Source organism: Nothobranchius furzeri, chromosome 1 (genome assembly GCF_043380555.1).
Source record: "Nothobranchius furzeri strain GRZ-AD chromosome 1, NfurGRZ-RIMD1, whole genome shotgun sequence".
NCBI lineage: Eukaryota > Metazoa > Chordata > Actinopteri > Cyprinodontiformes > Nothobranchiidae > Nothobranchius > Nothobranchius furzeri.
In genome coordinates this window covers 91,680,000-91,700,600 of record NC_091741.1, presented here as the reverse complement: position 1 = coordinate 91,700,600, position 20,601 = coordinate 91,680,000, and the positions used below count along the sequence as shown (strand labels likewise).

Here is a 20,601-nt window from a genome sequence, read left to right as displayed (position 1 = left end):
TTGCAGATGGAACACCAGTCAGATAAAAGGGGCGGTAGACCGACGTTCACTCTCCTGTGATGGATAATCTGCAGATAGAAGTGCAGCCAGGACAGCTTGACCCAGCTGAGGAAGTGTGACCTTTGGGTCACAAATGAGGCCATTCATGTCCACACACACACACACACACACACACACACACACACACACACACACACACACACACACACACACACACACACTTTTAAAATGAGAACATTTGTCATTTCTTATTAAAAACACCTTAAATGATGAACCCAGGATGAGATCAATCGTTTTTATTACCTGATCAACTGTTACAGTGAAAAGACTGTACAGTGAGTGTAATTAAAACAACTTGTTTACATGTGTATACTTTATTATGAATGAGGATTTATTATGTTCGTGAGGAGGAGCCGTGCTCTTGCTCTGCTTACCATGGAGCTCCATGGTGTAACTAATGTTGTGGGTTTTTTAACAGAGTTAATGTTCGTCTAAAGGAGAAATCGTTCTCCAGTGTTGCTTGCTGAGAAGTTCCAGTTTGCTTCTAATAGAAAGATGTAAGCCAGAGCTTCTGTTGTTGGCTTTATCCTGGGAAGATGACAGCAATGTTCTTGTCCTGTTTCCCACCTCCTTGAGCTGCCTAAAGTTGACATCAGGATTCTCCCATCTGGAGGAACAATAAAAGTTGCTAATCAAGGCAGTAAGTGAACGAGAAAATGAAAAGAGTCCAAATTTTCTTTTGATTGCTGTTGTCAGTCAGAGGTGGAGAGGGAAATGGCTCCAGAGTCATAGCAGCTCTTTATTCCTGGTTTGAGGGACAGCTGGCTCCCTGGACTGGGAGTGATGGAGTCTCTTATCTGGTCCTCCGACACCTTGACGGACAAAAGTATTAGAAACACACACACTTACACACACACACATATATGTGTGTGTGTGTGTATATATATATATATATATATATGAATGTGTGTGTGTGTGTGTGTGTGTGTGTGTATAGAAGAAGAAGAAGAAAATATCATTTCTATAGCGCCACTCAAGATAAAAATCATGAGGCGCTTCACAAAAACAAAAAATGTAAGAATAGAAAAAAGAATTTAGAAAATGGTTTAAAATATATTTAAATAAGCAAAAAATAGACGATTGTGATTAAAAAAATGTTAAGAAAGAGAGAGAGTGAATAGATAAGGGGGAAATCAGTGGATCCTGAGGAAGGTGGAATAGGTGGGGAGAGCAGAATAAAGAGAGAGTGGTGAAGGTCATACAAAAGCCAGCTTGAACAAGTGAGTCTTCAGCTGTTTTTTAAAGGAGTCCACTGATCTCAGGCTCAGGGGGAGAGAGTTCCAGAGTGCCCCTGTGATGGACACTCTGGAACTCAATAAATAAATATATATATATATATATATATATATATATATATATATATGAATGTGTGTGTGTGTGTGTGTGTGTGTGTGTATAGAAGAAGAAGAAGAAAATATCATTTCTATAGCGCCACTCAAGATAAAAATCACGAGGCGCTTCACAAAAACAAAAAATGTAAGAATAGAAAAAAGAATTTAGAAAATGGTTTAAAATATATTTAAATAAGCAAAAAATAGACGATTGTGATTAAAAAAATGTTAAGAAAGAGAGAGAGTGAATAGATAAGGGGGAAATCAGTGGATCCTGAGGAAGGTGGAATAGGTGGGGAGAGCAGAATAAAGAGAGAGTGGTGAAGAAGGTCATACAAAAGCCAGCTTGAACAAGTGAGTCTTCAGCTGTTTTTTAAAGGAGTCCACTGATCTCAGGCTCAGGGGGAGAGAGTTCCAGAGTGCCCCTGTGATGGACACTCTGGAACTCAATAAATAAATATATATATATATATATATATATATATATATATATATATATATATATATATATATATATATATGTACTTATATGCATAAGTATGTACATAGATACATATGCACATAAATACGTAGATACGTATATGCAGACATACATACATACATATGTACAAACAGACAAACATATAAATAAATACATGCATACGTACAAACATACATACATACATACATACATATAAATAAATACATATATACATACGTACTTATGTACAAACATACATACATAGATACATGGATGCATAAAGACAGAGTGAGAATGAAAACCAAATACTTCTTCAAACTTCTTAGCTTTATACTGCTCTGCTCCTCGCAGGAAGTTTAATAAGATGACATCACAGACCACTGTACCCTGTCAACACAGAGAAGACGGATTAAAAGACATAAAAACAACACAGAAGGCTCAGTTTTAGTGTCCGTTTAGAGGCCGAATACCATCCCAATGGAGGTTAAAGCAGCAACCACGTTGATCACTGTCGGGATCAAGCTGAACTTTCTTGCCTGGAAGACACGAGCAGGATAAAAGAGAACAATTATCAAATATAAAAATCAGCATGGTAAAAGCACAAGGCTTTACACAGAACTATTTGTTGTCTTTCTGTGAGAGCTTTGAAGCTTAGGGTAACCCTTTGAGCAGAGTTCAGCAGCAGAAATGTGTCGCTGTGACGTTTAAATCTTGTGGCGGGGCTGTGAGGAATAAGGACAGTTAAAACTCATAATCATAGCAGCCTGCTGTCAGCTACTAACACTGCAATGATGCCCAGTATTACCTCTTTTAAATTCAGTTTAGCTTCTGAACAAACTATGAACTGTTATTTAATAGGAACAGAAACACCTAAAGAAATCTTTAGGAGTCTAATTAAAAACTGTGTAGCAACATGAATGGCCTCATTTTGTGACCCAAAGGTCAAACTTCCCCAGCTAGGTCACGCTGTCCTGGCTGAACTTCTGTCCCACAGATTATCCATCACAGCAGACATAAAGTCTGCTGAACACCATCTTTAATCTGACTGCTTCTATCTGTCTGCTGCTCCGTCCCAAGATGAAGGCCATTTGCACGTGTACACATCATGCAGAACTGAATTCAGAGTAAAGGTAACTACCTCACACGTCTTTGCTCCATAACAACAAGCTTTCTGACGCTGAGAGGGCGTGTTCTGAGGTTTTGTTAAAACCAAAAACTCCTCAGTTCAACTTCAGTTCTTGAACCAACCAGATACTCTCGTGGCGACGAGAGTACCAGAGGACGAGGGTCGGCCGCCCGAAGCCTCACTAAGCTGTTCTGTCACACCGATAGAGTCGCTCCAAATAAAAGCCACCTGTAACCAGCTGACGCAAAACACCTTCAGAGTTAAGCCAGATGCACACCTGTGTACCCTGCGACAACTTTTGGACCAGAGAGTCGGTACCACTCGGGTCTCCCCTACCGGACCGGGTACCCAGAGGCTGACAACATCCTCCCTTTGACCTCCAGATCCACACAGAGTGTCATCTAACTGGGTGAGGTAGAACACAGATTGCGTCCGATGCTGTTCTCTCTAAGAAACAACTCATTTAGCTGCAAAACAACTTTTTCCACCCAGAACACGCTTCTCTCTCTGAAAGAAATCTTCTGAGATCCATCCACGCATCCAACATATGCATTCCATTTTAGTTTCCATTCAGGCACAGGTTTGCTTTTAATACCAAGTTTTAATATCAAAGCTGTTACAAATTGTCATTTCTAAATTGTTAGTAATACATTCTTAACTTTTTAAACCTGACTCTTTTTTGAAATAAAACACAGAATGGTGTTGTCACGATCTGCCCCTGCCCGCCTGACTGTGTTCCTCTCCTGCCATGATTGCCCTTATTGTTCTCACCTGTCCCTCGTTTACCTGCCCATGTTTCCCTAATTAGCCCTCTGTATTTAAACCACCTGTTTTGCCCCTGTCCTTAGTCAGTTCATTGTTGTTTGCTGGTGTTCCTGTTCATCCCATCCTGCCATTAAATCATTTTTACTTTTACTGAAGCCTGCATTTTTCCTCCGTTCAGCTCTGCCACACATGGTCCGCCGTCTCCACCTCCTACACCGTGACAGGTGTATATATGGTTATTGAATAAGCAAAGATTCCATTAAGTCTTCTGTTTAATAAATAAACTTTTGCTATTAATTAAATCTCTTAAATTAAATATTAATCTTTGGATTAAATATAGACCAAGCCCGTAGGTGTATGAACTTCTATTGATTATATAAATATCCTGGATATTTATATATGATAAGCTTCATTTGCTAACTTGTTTGATCTTCCTCAGAATCTAACAAAGCTGATAGCAAACAGCGTTAATTCTAGTATGTAGATTATCTACGCTACAACTGAAAAGGAGCTTTTCTCACCAAAAACCGAGTAAAATGCAGGAAAACAGAATTTAACTTTGTCACATCATCCATCCATCCATCTTCAGCTGCTTATCCGGAGTCGGGTCGCTGGTGTCATTTGCGGTCTTTTCCCTGTGCTTACCCGTTACCAGGTTTTGGAACGTTTTTGGACTTCTGTGACTTCTCTAGATTACATCTCTGGTTTTCTGCGACTCCTCTGGATTACATTTTTGGATTTCTGTGACTCCTCAGGATTACTCACCTGTGCCCCATAGGGTTTCTGGACGCAGCTCTCACCGTTCTCCATTTCTCCCGGCTGGCCCGCTCTCCTGCTCTCCTCTCGCTCCCTCTCCTGGACACCCCACTTGGATTCACCCCGGCACCCAACCTACCCTCCCTCATTCCAACGCTCCCCTACTCCCAGTAAGTCTATTCTCTGCACCCACCAAGTTTAGACTTACCTTCATGGACTCACCTGTATCTGCTCTCCCCTCCTCAGACGCTGCGCTCCCATTCTCGATCTCCACTGGGCTTTTCCAGTGCACCTTCAGTTCCCGTTTTAAAATAAAGATTTTTTTTTACCATAAGATCTGTGAGTGTGTGATTCTGCATGTCTTGGGTTAAATGCATTCCCCAAACCATGTCAACAGGGGCAGCAGCTTAAGTCCAGAGCCAGAGCTTTTAAGAGCCAGAAATATGGAAGGAAAAAGCAAACTGCCCATTTTCCTCCTCTGGGGAGGAGCCCAGACTTCCCTCTCCCCAACCACTTGGGCCAGCTCCTCAGTGTCATGGTCTGTGCTAAGCTAACACCTGTTTTGTGTTGAGTTTCTCTGTGTGCAGGTGGGTGTGTCCGGAGAGCAGCTGCTGTTGATCTTCTCATCAGTGGTCAGGGGATTTAAGGAGTGTCGGGACAACACATCAGCGCCGGATGATTACTCAGTATTGGGTAGTATTCTCGCCAGAATCTTGCCTGTCTTGTGTTATCTCCTGTTTACCTCGCTTCAATCGTGTTAATCTGCCCTGTTACCTCCGACCTCCTCAGGTACCTTCCATTCATCTGCCAACTTCCACCATCAACCAAAAGACTCACCGGATCAATCCTGCTCACCAGCCCCTCGCTCGCCCTTGACCGCCTGCTCTCCAACCCCCACCTGCCATCAGTACACCCTGGACTCCGGTGCTCAGCTCCCAGCCATTTCCTCTGCCTCTCACCCGACCAACTCAGCCAGCCTTGACCTGCCCTCCTCTCAAACTCTCCCTAACTACCAGGAAACCGTAAAACAAACTCTCATTACCTTTTGTGCCCGTTGTCCTGCAACTACTCACTCTGGTTTTCTACTTCAGAACTTCATCAGAACCTCCCGAATCCCGATCTACATCTGCATCACTCATCCAACTTGAATAAATAATTTTTACTTACCTTCTGCCTGTGTGTGATTCTGCATGTCGTGGGTCAAAAAACTTCAACCCAACATGACACTCAGGGGAATCCCAAGGCGTTCCCTGGCCAGCCAAGAGACCAGTCACTAAAGCGTGTCCTGCGTCTTCCTTTAGGTCTTCACCCAGTTAGACGTGCCTGGAAAACCTCACCAGGGAAATGTTCAGGAGGCATCCTGACCAGATGTTTGAGCCACCTCAATGGGCTCCTTTTGACGTGGAGGAGCAGCAGCAGCTCAGATCTCTCTTCACCACAACAGACCGATATAACGCCCGCATCACTGCAGATGCAGCACCAATCCGCATATCAATCTTGCTCTCCATCTTTCCCTCACTCGTGAACAAGACCCCAAGATACTTAAACTCCTCCACTTAAGGCACAACCTCATACCTGACCCGGAGAAGGCATTCTACCCTTTTCCGATTCAAGACCATGGTCTCGGATTTAGAGGAGCAGATTCTTATCCCAGCTGCTTCACACTCGGCTGCGAACCGCTCCAGCAAAAGCTGGAGATCACGTTCTGATTAAGTCAACAGGACCACATCATCTGCAAAAAGCAGAGACTTGATCCTCAGGGCACCTAAACAGATCTCCTCAACACCTTGGCTGCACCTCGAAATCCTGTCCACAAAAGTTATGAACAAAATTGGTGACAAAGGGCAGCCTAGGCGGGGTCCAACTTTCACAGAGCCGACTTACTGTCGGCAATGTGGACCAAGCTCTGACACCGGTCATATGGAGACCTAAAAGCCTTTACCATACCATACCATACCACCTTTATTTATATAGCACTTTAAAAACACAGCCATACGGCCGACCAAAGTGCTGAACAGTCACACAATAACAGAGATAAAAACATAAAACAGAGCAATAAAATGTAGTTAACAGATAAGAAACAAGCCAATAAAAAAGCTCAGATAAAAACCTCACAATAGTTCCGATAAAAACCATTACAATGAATGATAAAATAAGAGTAGTAAAAACCAAAATAACAGCTAACTGTTAAAAGCAAGGGTAAAATAGTGTGTCTTTAGTCTAGACTTAAAAACTGCCAAGGAAGATGCCAGTCGAACTGCGGCTGGAAGTTCGTTCCGCATTTTAGGACCGGCAACAGAGAAAGCTCTTTGTCCGCATGATTTATAACACACTTTTGGAACCTTGAGGAGCAACAGGCTAGAGGACCTGAGTGTGCGACCGGGAGTATAAGTCGCAAGAAGATCAGAGAGGTACACGGGGGCAAGACCATGGAGGGATTTGAAGACAAAAAGCAATATTTTATATTGGACCCTGAAAGTGATGGGCAGCCAATGAAGGGAATTTAGAACCGGAGTTATGTGCTGGCGCCTGTCAGTACGTGTGAGGAATCTAGCCGCTGCGTTTTGGACAAGTTGAAGTCTGGCAAGGGTTGACTTATTGACACCCAGCAATATTGCGTTCGAATAGTCGAGCCTAGATGTGATAAAAGCATGAACAACTGATTCCAAATTTTTCCTAGATAAAACTGCTCAATTTGGACAGACGGCGGGGTTGGAAAAAACAGGATTTCACGGTGGGCGTCCATCCTAAGAGATGAATCCATCCTTACACCCAGGTTTGCCACAATGGTTTTTAGATTTTGAGAAACAGATGAAAGATCTGGGGTTTGGAATGGGCTAGATCTGACCGGATTAAAAAGGATAAGTTCAGTCTTGGAATCGTTGAGATGCAGGAAATTTGAGGCCAGCCAACATTTCACGTCTCGTAGGCAATCTAGAAGAGGCTGGATTGATTGCTGGGGTTTCACCGACATGTAAAGCTGGCAGTCATCAGCATATAAATGATATTGAACGGAATGTTTTTTTAGGATTAAGCTGAGTGGAAGGAGGTAAAGGCAAAACAACAAAGGGCCCAGAACATGACGGACAGAGTGAATGATTGTTAACAGGCAAAAAAATATCAAAAGAAATAAGCATATGGTCAGACCAGCAGACTTCTAACAGAGATAGACCATTTACCAACAGGCCAGATGAGAGCACAAGGTCGAGAGTATGTGAGTGCACATGAGTTGGAGCATTTACAGACTGGGTCAAACCAAAAGCATCAATTAGACTAATAAAATCTGTGACAAATGGTTTTTCCAGACAGCAGATGTGAATATTAAAGTCTCCAAGAATGAGAACACGTTGATATCGAGTGAAAATCTCAGCTAGGAGAGCAGAGAAGTCAGTTATGAAGTTCTTATTGTATCTGGGGGGGGGGGGGGGGGGGGGGGGGGGGGCGTAAATTAACACACAGAGGAGGGGGGCAGAAATTGCCAGTTCAAAAGCACTCAGTTCAAAGGAGGTAATTTCGGTGGAAGGAGAAAAAGGGTTAGAGGTAAATGAAGATTTAAAAATAGTTAAAAGGCCTCCTCCACGGCCGCATTGTCTTGGAGAGTTTATGAATGAGCATGCAGGGGGGAGAGCCTCCGCTAGAACAGCTGACTCACCCGGGGCATCCAGGATTCCACGACGCAGAGAAAGTCCAGCGCTCGATCACGGAAAAGATCCCTTAGTATAAAAGTTTTGTTTCTGATGGATCTTGCGTTTATAAGAGCAAAGCTGACAGAGGTCGAGTCTTGACGTACATTCCGAGCCGTGGAACAGACTGTCGATGACGTAGGCACTAGGAGAAGGTTTGCTGGGCAGATTCCATGACGGCGCAGCACCATTGGCACAGAGCGGATCTGTGGGCCCGCCAGATCCCCGGGCAACTCCAACGGGATCAGACATGGAACTGCCTGATCCAGGGAACGCCAAGAGGAACACAGACTGGGCCCCACGCCGACAGAAATCCTGAAGGAGGCAGGTGAGCGGGCCAGAAGACCTCTAAGCTTCACCAGTCGCCCGGCTTGACAGCCGCGACGGCGACGCTTCCAACCACGGAAGCGACACGGCATCCGGCACAGGTAGAGAGGAGGTCCGGGGAGCAGCTTGCAAGAGGTGTGATGGAAATCCTTCATGGCAGGTGGAGAAAGGCACATTGCCAACCGTATTTCCAAAAGAGTGGAGCGATCATACATAAAAATTGCAATTATCGGGGAAAGAAAGTTAAAAAATATCACTAAAAACAATAAGAGACGGACGGCCAAAAACACTGGCGCCATCTTGCCACCTTTATCAGAGGGCCTTGCACCCCGTACTCCTGGAGCACCCCCCACAGCCCCCTTCCCCCCCGAGGGATGCGGTCGAATGCCCTCTCCAAATCCACAAAACACATGTACGTAGATTGATTGGGCAAACTCCCACACACTCTCTAGGATCCCATAAGGGTATAGAGCTGGTCCAGTGTTCCACGGCCAGGATGAAAACCACATTGTTCCTCCTGAATATGAGGTTCAACAATCTGATGGACCCTCCTCTCCATAACCCCAGAATAGACCTTGCCATGTTACTTCGTCACGTGTCATATGATATTCAAAATTCAGCTTGATTTGGTAAAAAGGCTTCAACAGAAATATGAACTCTCACTCCTCAACATAAATCAAAGTTACTTAGAGAATTAATATGACAGCAGGCATGAGTTAGCACCTTTATGTCAGTTATTCTGTATAAAAAACCCAATTCTGATCTAATACTCCACATCCTCTGTTATCATTAAAAATAGAAACACCACTCAGTGCAATGTTTTGTGAAATTGCTTCATTGCTTAATTGTAAAAAACTAAACTACAATACCATAAATCCTTTAATATTAGCCTGTATTTAATTAACTGCAGGGTATCATATTTTGGCCGGTGTCAGAGTCGGCGGAGGTGAATAATGGCCGGTTTTTTATTGTGGCCGGGTGGAATGTGGTAACAAGCAAGTACGGGGGGCGGTTGTGTCATCTGTCTCACTTTTGATTTGCCAGTGACAGACCGCAAGGGTAACTTTAACCGTGCGGAGATGAAGAGGAGGCGAAAATTTGATATCAAGTTCAAAGAGAACGTGCTGATTATGCTGCAGAACACTCTGGGGAGCAGTAGGGGTTGTATGAACTAGTCACTAGTCGACTTCACTGCTCTGTAGTGACTTTTTATGTCCGTCATCGACTAGTCGCTGTCACGTGATAATGACCGGCAAGATGCAGTCCTCGGAAAAGACAGCAGCCTGCTGTCAGCAGGTGACAAGCTCCTGCGCGTCGGGAGATGACTCTCTGTGCCAGAGCGTCGGTACTGACACCCGCTGTAAAACGGACATTTAACCACATTGTGACGTTTACCCTCTTGCAATTTAACCTTCCCCTCACCCCCATCGTAACCTTAACCAGCTTGCGCATGCAAAGCTCTGATTGTTGACGCGCTCCAGACATCTGCGTCCTGAGCACGGCCACAGTAACATGATCAAATCAGGTGTCGCCACCTCAAAAACTAATTTAACACGCGATAGCTCATGTCGGCTCATTTCCTTTTATGTTTTTTTTTTATTCTTTTATTTGTGCCTGATGCTTTTCGCTGCTGTGGATCGGGGCGCATCACCTGTTTTGTCCTCGGTGACGCACCTAACTGATGTGGCCGGCGAGCACTCCGCTGTTTTTGCGGTCGGTAGATCTTTTAGAACTGCAGTTCAAAGGTAACTCATAATGTGAATATATATGAACCCAGGTAGCAGTTTTTCTTTAGGACTGAGAGGAGATGAAGGAAGATAATAAACAGACAGGACAGAAAAATAGTCAAATAAAAACAAGTTATTTTTTGTACCTGGTGGTTGCAACAAACAGACACCATTGAAGGTGATCAGAAGTGAGGAACAGAAAATTAAATAATTATTTTAATGTTTAAAGCAGCAGGAACTCTGAGAGGCTGCAGGCGTATCAGTGAGTTTGCGGCCGCTGCGCAGGGGGAGGGGGGAGAGGGCTGAAGCAGAAACTACCGTTGTTAAAAGAAATGTGTTTAACTTTGAAATTGTGGGCGCAATTTTAATAGTCAAAAACTCCAGCGAACCATTAGTTCATTTTGCTCAAATAGAAATTGAGGCCTGCCTCTAATTCTGGTCCTCCTTCCAATAAAGGCCTGGAGCTTGATGAGCTTGAGTCAAATACAGGCCCGGGCCTGTATTAGAGGATTTACGGTAATTTATTCATTTTATATGCAAAATGACAATTTATTTAACACAAAAATCTGATTTTTAAATGGTTTTATTTTGCGAATATTGACAAAATTCCATATTGCTCACCTTGCCAGTTACCATGACATCAAAACGGACTGCATAGGCCTTATGAAGAGTCCGAAACTCAGTCCCTTTCTCTGTTTTGTAATATTTGGCAAATCTGGAATGAAAGCCAAAGGAACGGGATTAAATCATTAAAACAGATGGGATCATTAAGCTTCTGTAGCCTACCTGAAGTTGTAACCTTTAGAGATGGTATTGTTTTCAAACGGAGCATCCAGTCTCCTGAAAGAGTACTTGGGAACACATCTGTCGATGTTTAGGTCCAGGTTGCACTGCCACTCGATGTTTATCCCTATTTCTCCTCCCTGCAATAGAAACAATAAAAACTTGTTTAAATAAAACCATCTGCTTTTATGGCTAGGTAATGGTAACGAGTCCTTCATTTGACACAATATTAAAAAGCATTTGTTTACTCTTTATTTCGGCTCAGCTCTACATGACATTGGCAGTGATGTATCAGAACAACGAGTGTTTCAGAGTGCACAGGCTGCAAGCTGAAACCTAACGAGGAGCCTTCAGCATCAGCTTTGAAACAACTGCAACATTACAGTTTTTTTTACAGACGCTAGGACACATTTCTCAATACTGTGGTAACTTTTGCAAAACTCTTCACACAGTGAGCACAACAGAAGTCTATGTGGGCTAAACTGAGGATCAATTATCACTGATTGGGCACAAAATGCATTCAATGAGTACATCTCTTATATAAATTTCCAGAATTATTTTCTTACTCAGACGCAACAACTGCCGAATATCTTTGTACTACCAGGGCATTTTGCACTTGCTAACATACTGTTTTCAAAACAGTTAAACTTATGTTCAAAACAATAACATAAGGCTAAAGTGAATACGACAGCAAGAGTTGAATCATATTTTAAATCCAATTATGCAGTTTAACCAGCCACAGCTGATTCTCATTGTAAATGAACATCTACACAGGTGTTACTCTTCCTACTTCATCACCAAAGGAGACAACTGCTGAATATGTTTGTAAACATGGACCTAGTCAGAAATAGAGACGTGGCTGAAAGAGGAATATGAGAGGCTGGGAGGAGGCGAGAATATGAATGGATGCCAGGACATGTCAGTCTATTGTATCTGTATCAGTGGATGTGTGTATACAAATTCTTGTATTTTGGAATGAGCAAAAACATTAAAATAAATATTATGTATAAAGCAATAAATAAATTGCTTCCTGACAATATTCTAAAACTGTTTACTATAAGGGAGCGTGGATATAATTTGAGAGGGGAGTTAATTTTACAACATCCTTGTATCCGAACAACATTAAAAAGTTTTTGCATCTCTGTATGTGGAGTGAAGCTGTGGAACAGACTAGGTAAAGATATGAAGCAATGTCCGAGCATGGTGCAGCTTAAAAAGCGGTTTAAGGATATGGTTTTTGCAGGGTACAGGGAGGAGGTAGAGACTTGATAGGGTGTTCTTGTTGAGAATTTTTTTCTTTTTTTTTCTTTTCTTTTTTTTGCGGGGGCACGGGTATGATGGCATGTGTATATGTATCTGTAGGTTGTGTAGGCTATGAAGTGTTACTGGGGTTACTGAAATTGTGAATAGGTGTGTATGTGCATGTATGTAGATAGAAACATATATGTATGTGTATATGTAGGTATATCTATTTATTACTAGATAATGGAAAAGGGGTGAGATTAAATAAGCTTATGCTTCTTCCTGCTCCTTTTTGAACATGAAGGTGACTGCTCGTTTTCTTTTTCTGTTTGTTTTGAGGTACTTATTAGTCTCTTTGAATTCTACGTTGTTGTACTTTTTTAGGGTTCCAAGCCCAAAGGGCATTGGAACCCTATTGTTTTTCTACGGATTTTTTCATTATTATTCTTCTCCGCTAATACTGTATGGGGGCAAGAGCCTGAAATTGCCAGGAAAAATCTGATATGGCAGTCTGATAGAAAATCCTGACCGCTACTCAGGTTCGAAAAGTTGGACCCCGAGTCACCTAGGTGGCGCTATTTTTTTTAATTTATTTATTTATTTAGGAAGTGGGTCAATACATATTAATGAACATTTCAATAAATGTAAATATGCCAGATTATAGCCTTGGGCTAATTTCCATCTGCAGACCCTCCGGCAGGTTGATGTTAGACACAAAGTAGTGTAAACATACAGAGATAGTATTTACAAGTCATGTGACTGAGACAAAAACTGTCATCCCATTATACAAACACAAACAAATGTCAAAGAAAGTGGACACAGAGAACAACATAGACAGCAATAACGGAAACACATCAATTGTATTGCACAAACCCCGATACTGCATATGCTCTGACTGTCGTGAGATTACATTCACCCATTAAACTAGCAGTTGTTTCCCTTTTAATACTGTACCAACTTTTTTCCCGGACAAATAAGAAATATAAATATTAGCTATTGCGGAGGTGAATACGTTTGAGCTACTAGCTCCCAAACCATAGGCCCTACAGTCAAAAAACTTTATATGGACATGATCCTTGGATGATCCTGCATCTTTTTTGTATCAGCCACGCCCATTTCCGCCTAACTAGATTTTTGGCTAGATCTCAAAAAACGCAAAACTTAGTTTTAATCACCTATTCGTCATTTTTCGTCAAATCAACTTCAACCTTTGAACATAGGATCTATGGAGGAAGAGAAGTTGTTGTGATGAAGAAAAACGCGGAATTATTGAAAATTGGGTTAATGACACCATGTCAAATTCAGTGCGCTAGCTAGCACATGTCCTAATTGATTATATCTTCAACAATTTTCAAGATAAAATGATGAGACTCTAGACCCTTACAAAGTATGAGCGGTAAACCCTACCTACGCAATTTTGTTTGGATTCACCAATAGGGGGCGCTAAAGATTCAAAAAGTTTGTTTCAGCAAAATGGCTTGATAGATTCCCACAAAACTTGGCAGATATGTTTATCATTGGACCCTTACGCTACATTTCGAAAATGATTAAAAAGTGGGCGTGGCTTATAGGCTATAAATAGGCTTTAAAAGTTTTCGCCCATTTACTAATGAAAAATATATATTCTGTACAGAAAGTTACAAATCAAATCAGTCATAGTGACATCTACAATCACAGAAAAAATTTAGAATTTTTTCCAATAGATGGCGCTGTTGTACCCCAAAAATGTTTATGGCATGTTTCTCCCCATTACATTCGTAAAAAAACAAAGGGTCTCATCCATTATTTTCTTTGATTCAGTCAAATTTAGATGAGTATTTTAAAAAATAATTTAAACTTATGCTAATTAGTAGAAATTTGCATAGTAAGTCAAACGTACTTTCGTTAACTCCTCCCGGCCGTCCAACACAATCACATCACTACTTTCCCTGACAAAAGAGGAGGAGCGGCTGACCAAACGATGTGAAGGGATTTTGGATAATTTGCTTATTTGTTTTTATATGATTTTTTAAAATATTTTTGGGGGAATGAAACTGTTTTTTTAGCATAACTTCAAAAGATTTTGACATTTTTCAAAGCTATTCATAACCACCATTCAATTCAAGTGGATATCTTGATTTTCAGCTTGATTCAACAATAGAGGGCACTATAAATAGGAAGAAATTATACTGCTGAACTGGCTAAATGGATCTGCACGAAACTTAGTGGTTGTCATTGTTATAGAGTCGTAAGACTACAATATCAATATGGTAATGATTGATCAAAGTGGGTGTGGTTTATGATCATTTAAAATTTCAAATTTGAAAAATTTCCTAAAAATCATTGTTTGCATGTAAGAGGCTAAGATTTTCAGGTTGTGTTAACTGGGTAGGCTGGAGCTTATGTCACGTTCTGGACAGAGTTGGGATCGATCCTTCAACCTTTTAGAGCCATTCCCATGTGTACCTGGTCGACCCTGCCCGGATAGCTCCAGATGGCCCCAGCTTGGCCCGGTGGATTCCACACATCCTTGCTTAGGTATGCAAGGAATGCAGGCAGAGACATTTTTAGGTTCTAGGTAATCAGCATGATAATGAATGAGAATGAATTGAGCATGCCATAAGCCCATGTGGGTTGATCCTACCCACCAATCAGAGGCTTGCTCTAGTGGAAGGTGTGAATATGCAGTCAGCAGGGGGAGTGTTGGCCCAGGTCAGCCTGAAGCAGACCACCTCAGAAAGAGGGCTGAAAAACAGTCTTGTTGCACCCTAAAAATAGAACGGGACGCCGACGGGAGAACGTGTCTTTGGGGCGGGGCTGCGTGAGGAGTGGGGAAGTTGAGGGCGGGGGCGGGTGGGCGACTGGCGCTGGTGGCTTGGAACCCGTTGATAACTGCTTGCAGTTCTAGTTTTTGTTTTGTTTTTTTGCTTTGTTGTTTGTGTTTTTTTAACATGTTCAAAATAAAGATTTCAATTTCACTTTCAATTTAAATAAACAACATCAAATACTGACAAATTCTGCATCATGTCTGATTCGTTCCGGTAACATATATTGCAGTTATGAACAATTTATACTGCAATTGGAAACAGAGACGTGTCCTCGTTCTACACAAGAAAACACTGTAATGCTACATGTTGTTATTGTTTTTTAGGTCGTTGTTTTGTGGGTGACAAAGTGTGTTTGAGGGAAGGGAAACAGATCAGACCTTCTTTGCCAGAACAGATGCGTTCTGCTGAGTTTCCCTCAAAATGTCCTGCACTCGAAAGATGGGACAGGACGGGTCCAGATCTTTGTCAAAGGTACAGTTTGTGATGTTCAGTGTGGACGGGAAATTTCCTCTGAAACAGAACACATGTTAGGAGTCAACAACTTACACCACATTTTAAAAAGGCTGTTTTATAGAATATATAAATGCTGCATATGTTATTGACTCACCTGGTGACATCGAAGAGTGGGAAGCGAATGCTGTTTTTGATGAAGATGGTGAAGTCTTTAAATTCCAACATCGACTCTCTAAAGGGACAGGGGTGTCACAACTGTCTCTTCTCTGTAACAGAGCTGGGACAAATAACTGCGTGTGTGCATGTGTATGTGCGTGTGTGTGTGGTTGTGAGTATGTGTGTGTGTGTGTGTGTGTCAGTATTTATGTGAATGTGTGCGTGTGTGTATGTGTGTGTGTGTGTGTGTGTGTGTCAGTATTTATGTGAATGTGTGCGCGTGTGTGTGTGTGTGTGTGTGTGTGTGTGTGTGTGTGTGTGTGTGTGTGTGTGTGTGTGTGTGTGTGTGTGTGTGTGTGTGTGTGTGTGTGTGTGTGTGTGTGTGTGTGTGTGTGTGTGTGTGATCTTACTTAGTGACTTCATCGTTCTCTGCTGGACACCATCCTTCAATCTCACAGTGACCTTCAGTTTCATTTGAGGATCTGGAGCAGTTACCTGTAATTTTACCTTGTAAAATAAAAGAGGATCAAGTCAATATTAGAGCTACTAATCTTTTCATCCATTTCCTGCTGAGATTTTCATCTAGAAATCTAAAATTATAAAATGCTAAACCTGACTAAAACTATAAATAAACTTCTTTAAAAAGAACAAAACTGGTTAACAACGATTTCCAGTGGATGCTTTTCCAAATTAGATTGGTGGAATCTGTTTTTGTCAGATGTTGTACTTCAATAAAAAAATGGTCCCTTTTGGTTTTCATCCGTAGTGATTTCTACCCTACTCCTGCTTTAGCTTCATACCAAGGCACAAGACAATGAACACCATGATGGTTGTTCTCTGGTCAGAGGAGTTCATGGTTTTAAGACTCAATTTTATTTCAGGGACCATTTGGAGTCAGCGTGGTTTGGAGTTAAACTGTGATGCTTTGGTTTAAATAGTTTTTCTATTTAAATTAGGTTTAGTTATTATTTTTGTCATATTCTAATTTTCAAACCTCAAAGTAAGAAGCTTTGCATTTTAAATCTAAGATGCCCAAAAATATTTTATTTAAAATCTGAAAATTTGAGCTACAAATTTTGTATGAATCCTTTTTATGTGTTTTATTTAATGAATTTAAACCGTTTATTCCAAAGGTTCCTCCAAAGGGTTTATTATGATGTTTACCTTTAGTTCAAATTTCACACATTCATGGTGTTTCTAATGACATTAACATCACACAAATAAAATAAATCAGGTATCAAGTGGCAGAGATGTTTTTTTTTAGTTTTGTTGATCAGTCAGACTCACCATTTGCAACAACAGAGCCAATGTGAGCTGTGCAGGTTTCATCTGTTTCACACAGAAAACTTTTTCCAACCTGAAACACAAACAGATGTCATGTGAACACATCTGTCTTTCATGGTTTCAATTTCCTTGTGATTAATGTTAAAGTTTCAAGACAAAATTATTAAAACAGTGTTGTTTTCTGTTCAGATGCTCAAAGACTAACTGAGTTACATCAATCACCTCATTTCACTCATGGAAAACTTTATATACAACAATGCCTAGACAGTGCTGCACATTACAATACATAATACACATAAAACATAAATATGCCGAAACAACAAAAAAGACCATGAGTGTATCACATCAATTCAACCAACAACCGACTCAGTGGCCTAGGGGTGACTGGGACTGGGAGATCGGGGTTCAAATCCTGGTTGGGTCATACCAAAGACTGCAAAATAGGGCACAATGCCTCCCTGCTTGACACTTAGCTTTTGGGGGTTAAACCACCAAATAGTTCCCGAGTGCTGCCGTGTCTGCAGCTCACCACTCCCTACGAGGATGGGTCAAATGCAGAGATGTAACTTCACCAGTGTGTGACGACTAATGGGACTTTAACTTTGTCATCTTCGTCATCTTCCTCTGCTTATCCGGGTCCGGGTTGCGGGGGCAGCATCCCAACTAGGGAGCTCCAGACCGTCCTCTCCCCGGCCTTCTCCACCAGCTCCTCCGGCAGGACCCCAAGGCGTTCCCGGACCAGATTGGAGATGTAACCTCTCCAACGTGTCCTGGGTCGACCCGAGGGCCTCCTGCCGGCAGGACATGCCCGAAACACCTCCCCAGGGAGGTGTCCAGGAGGCATCCTGACCAGATGCCCAAACCACCTCAACTGACTCCTTTTGATCCGGAGGAGCAGCGGTTCTACTCCGAGTCCCTCCCGAATGTCCGAGCTCCTCACCCTATCTCTAAGGCTGAGCCCGGCCACCCTACGGAGGAAACTCATTTCGGCCGCTTGTAACCGCGATCTCGTTCTTTCGGTCATTACCCAAAGCTCATGACCATAGGTGAGGATTGGGACGTAGATCGACCGGTAAATCGAGAGTCTGGCTTTCTGGCTCAGCTCCCTCTTCCCCACGACAGATCGGCTCAGCGTCCGCATCACTGCAGACGTTGAACCAATCCTCCTGTCGATCTCCCGATCCCTCCTACCCTCACTCGTGAACAAGACCCCGAGATACTTAAACTCCTCCACTTGAGGTAGGACCTCTCCCCCGACCCGGAGTTGGCAAGCCACCCTTTCCAGGTCGAGAACCATGGTCTGAGATTTGGAGGTGCTGATCCTCATCCCAGCCGCTTCACACTCTGCCGCAAACCTACCCAGCAAGAGCTGAAGGTCAGAGCTGGATGAAGCTAGGAGGACCACATCATCCGCAAAAAGCAGAGATGAGATTCTCCTGCCACCAAACTCGACACACTCCACACCACGGCTGTGCCTAGAAATTCTGTCCATAAAGGTTATGAACAGAACCGGTGACAAAGGGCAGCCCTGACAGAGTCCAACCCTCACCGGGAACAGGTCAGACTTACTACCGGCTATGCGGACCAAACTCACGCTCCTTTGGTAAGGAGACTGAATGGCCCTTAACAGAAAGCCACCCACCCCATACTCCTGGAGCGTTCCCCACAGGGTGCCCCTGGGTTTAACTTTGATCAAGTGTTTTAAAAGCCTATAAGATTAAATGAAAAGACATCAAGACTGTTACATTTTTTCAAGTAGAGACAAAAATTATCTGTCTGCAAATTACTGATCATCAAAAAAACTTTGAAAATATTTATTCTGTGTGTGTGTGTGTGTGTGTGTGTGTGTGTGTGTGTGCGTGCGTGCGTGCGTGCGTGTGTGTGTGTGTGTGTGTGCAAACTGAGCTCTTTCCTTGGACGTTCCTAAACCAGTCTCTATACATTGCCCTCCTCTTTGTAAATAACATTAGTTTTTTCCATGATACTTTTCCCTCAGAGTTTATTTGCCGACGGATTCTGCTCTTTAAACCAAACCACTTACAGACTGATCACAAGAGCAGATTTCCAGGAAGGCCGTCCTACTTACTTTTGCATGTACATTACAACGTGTGCAACGTTCGTTTATTCTTTATTTCTGAAAGGACGCAAATGTATTTAAAATGATGGCAAACAGAAAAATCTTACATAAAGTTAATCAACTGCTTATATTTCACCATCAACATATAGATTTTCACATTAAAACAAACATCAGCAGCTGTTTCCTGCTTACGTGAATTCCTTTGAAATAAGGTTGATTTGCAAAGCAACAATTACAGAAATCCATGATTTAGGAAGTTGTAACTTTTGTTTTACAGGAGAATCTCTAAGAAGGCAGCAGAGTCATAACAACCTGTCTTTGCATTTTGTTTTACACAATGAATAAAACTTTAAAGCAATCTGAAAGAGCCCTCACCTCTGGACATCGTCCTTGGAACTGATTGTCAGTGACTATGATTCTGGTCAAGATGCAGAAGACGCCTGCACCCTGAAACACAGCACAACACTCACTGTGCACCAGCCTCACACACAGATACACTAACAGCTCTTAGTTGGACTGAAGCGTGTGTTTCATAGAACCTCACCTGAGGCGGGTAGATGTAATCAGCCACGTCCATCACTCTGTTGTTGAGTTCACCAAAACCTTTGACCTTGGTGATGACTGACGACTCGATGGCCGTGTCGCTCACCTGGTAAGCTTTTTCGTACAAGAAGACATAGCTGGAGGGACACAGAGAGTTGAGTTCAGCCGAGTCAAGCCGGTTCCTTGAGAAGACAGAACCCTGATGGAACAAAACAGACCACCCACCAGACAAAATACGTGATGATGACCAACTGTACCACCCGGTTTATGATCCCCACAGACCAGCTCTTCACCACCACAGATTTATTGGTCTCGTAGGAAAAGAAGCCAGCAATAACACCCATCATGGAAGCCTTTCTCACAAAGATTGGAGAGAAAAGTCCAACTTAGAGATTCAAGAGCGTCCTCACTGCTTCAAAGGTTGTCACATCTTCATCCTGTCTCTCCTCGGTGTGGCTCTCTGTCTCACTCGTCTCTCTCACTGGCCTCTGTTATTGGTTACTGACACAAGTCGGACCTCCCCTTCTTTATTCAAAAACTCAGAGGAGGATGTGTCTTCCCTTCCTTCTCCACCACAGATCTCCATCTCATCTCTCTGCACCCTTGGTTTAAAGTGAAAACGCACACAAATCTCCTCAGAAAACCCCGTAAACATTTAGTCAGAAGCTCTAATCAATAAGCCACAAATCTGTTTGTTTCTTGCAGATTCATTCATGGGTTTCTCGTGTTTTTCATCACTTTGACCCTTTAGTTAAGTGTCAGCGACTGGTTCTGAGAGAAACAAACACTCAGAAGACTTGAGTGATCAATACTAAATGTAATAAAATTCAGGAAACAGGCTGCTTTATTAGGTTAATCTCAAAGAGCTCCTCTGTAATAAATGTGGAAGCATGTTGGAGCTGACCACTGTCATACAGAAAATACATCAGTCTGTGTTTGCATCCTTTAATGATGAGATTCACTTCACCATTTGTAAATGCTTAAAGACAATGTCTTTATTTCCTGTACATGTTTACAACGT

General features: G+C 42.3%; 1 protein-coding gene across 2 annotated transcripts; it reads right to left on the bottom strand.

The window, feature by feature from the left end:
• Positions 1 to 281: 281 nt before the first annotated feature.
• p2rx3a (purinergic receptor P2X, ligand-gated ion channel, 3a) lies at positions 282 to 20,117 on the bottom strand. 2 transcript variants are annotated; one of them, XM_054739101.2, is made up of 12 exons: positions 19,806 to 20,117; positions 19,582 to 19,717; positions 19,413 to 19,484; positions 16,964 to 17,033; positions 16,087 to 16,183; positions 15,675 to 15,752; positions 15,445 to 15,577; positions 11,022 to 11,158; positions 10,857 to 10,950; positions 2,322 to 2,387; positions 2,161 to 2,238; positions 282 to 667 (listed from the first exon to the last, which is right to left on the bottom strand). In XM_054739101.2, exons 1-12 carry the CDS (start codon positions 19,925 to 19,927, stop codon positions 653 to 655), a joined length of 1,098 nt encoding a protein of 365 aa, XP_054595076.1. In that variant the 5' UTR covers positions 19,928 to 20,117; the 3' UTR covers positions 282 to 652. The 2 variants fall into 2 exon arrangements, with proteins under 2 accessions (XP_054595076.1, XP_054595075.1); XM_054739100.2 differs by having other exon boundaries at positions 282 to 872; positions 19,806 to 20,094.
• Between the last annotated feature and the right edge of the window lie 484 nt (positions 20,118 to 20,601).

What these genes read in the sequence shown, in the direction of transcription:
- p2rx3a (XM_054739100.2), bottom strand. Translation starts at nt 19,927, where the DNA reads ATGATGGGTGTTATTGCTGGCTTCTTTTCCTACGAGACCAATAAATCT. An exon ending in TGGCTCTGTTGTTGCAAATG is followed by an intron (nt 16,184 to 16,963) that starts GTGAGTCTGACT and finishes TTATTTTACAAG; the next exon opens with GTAAAATTACAGGTAACTGC. An exon ending in TCTAAAGGTTACAACTTCAG is followed by an intron (nt 10,951 to 11,021) that starts GTAGGCTACAGA and finishes CTTTCATTCCAG; the next exon opens with ATTTGCCAAATATTACAAAA.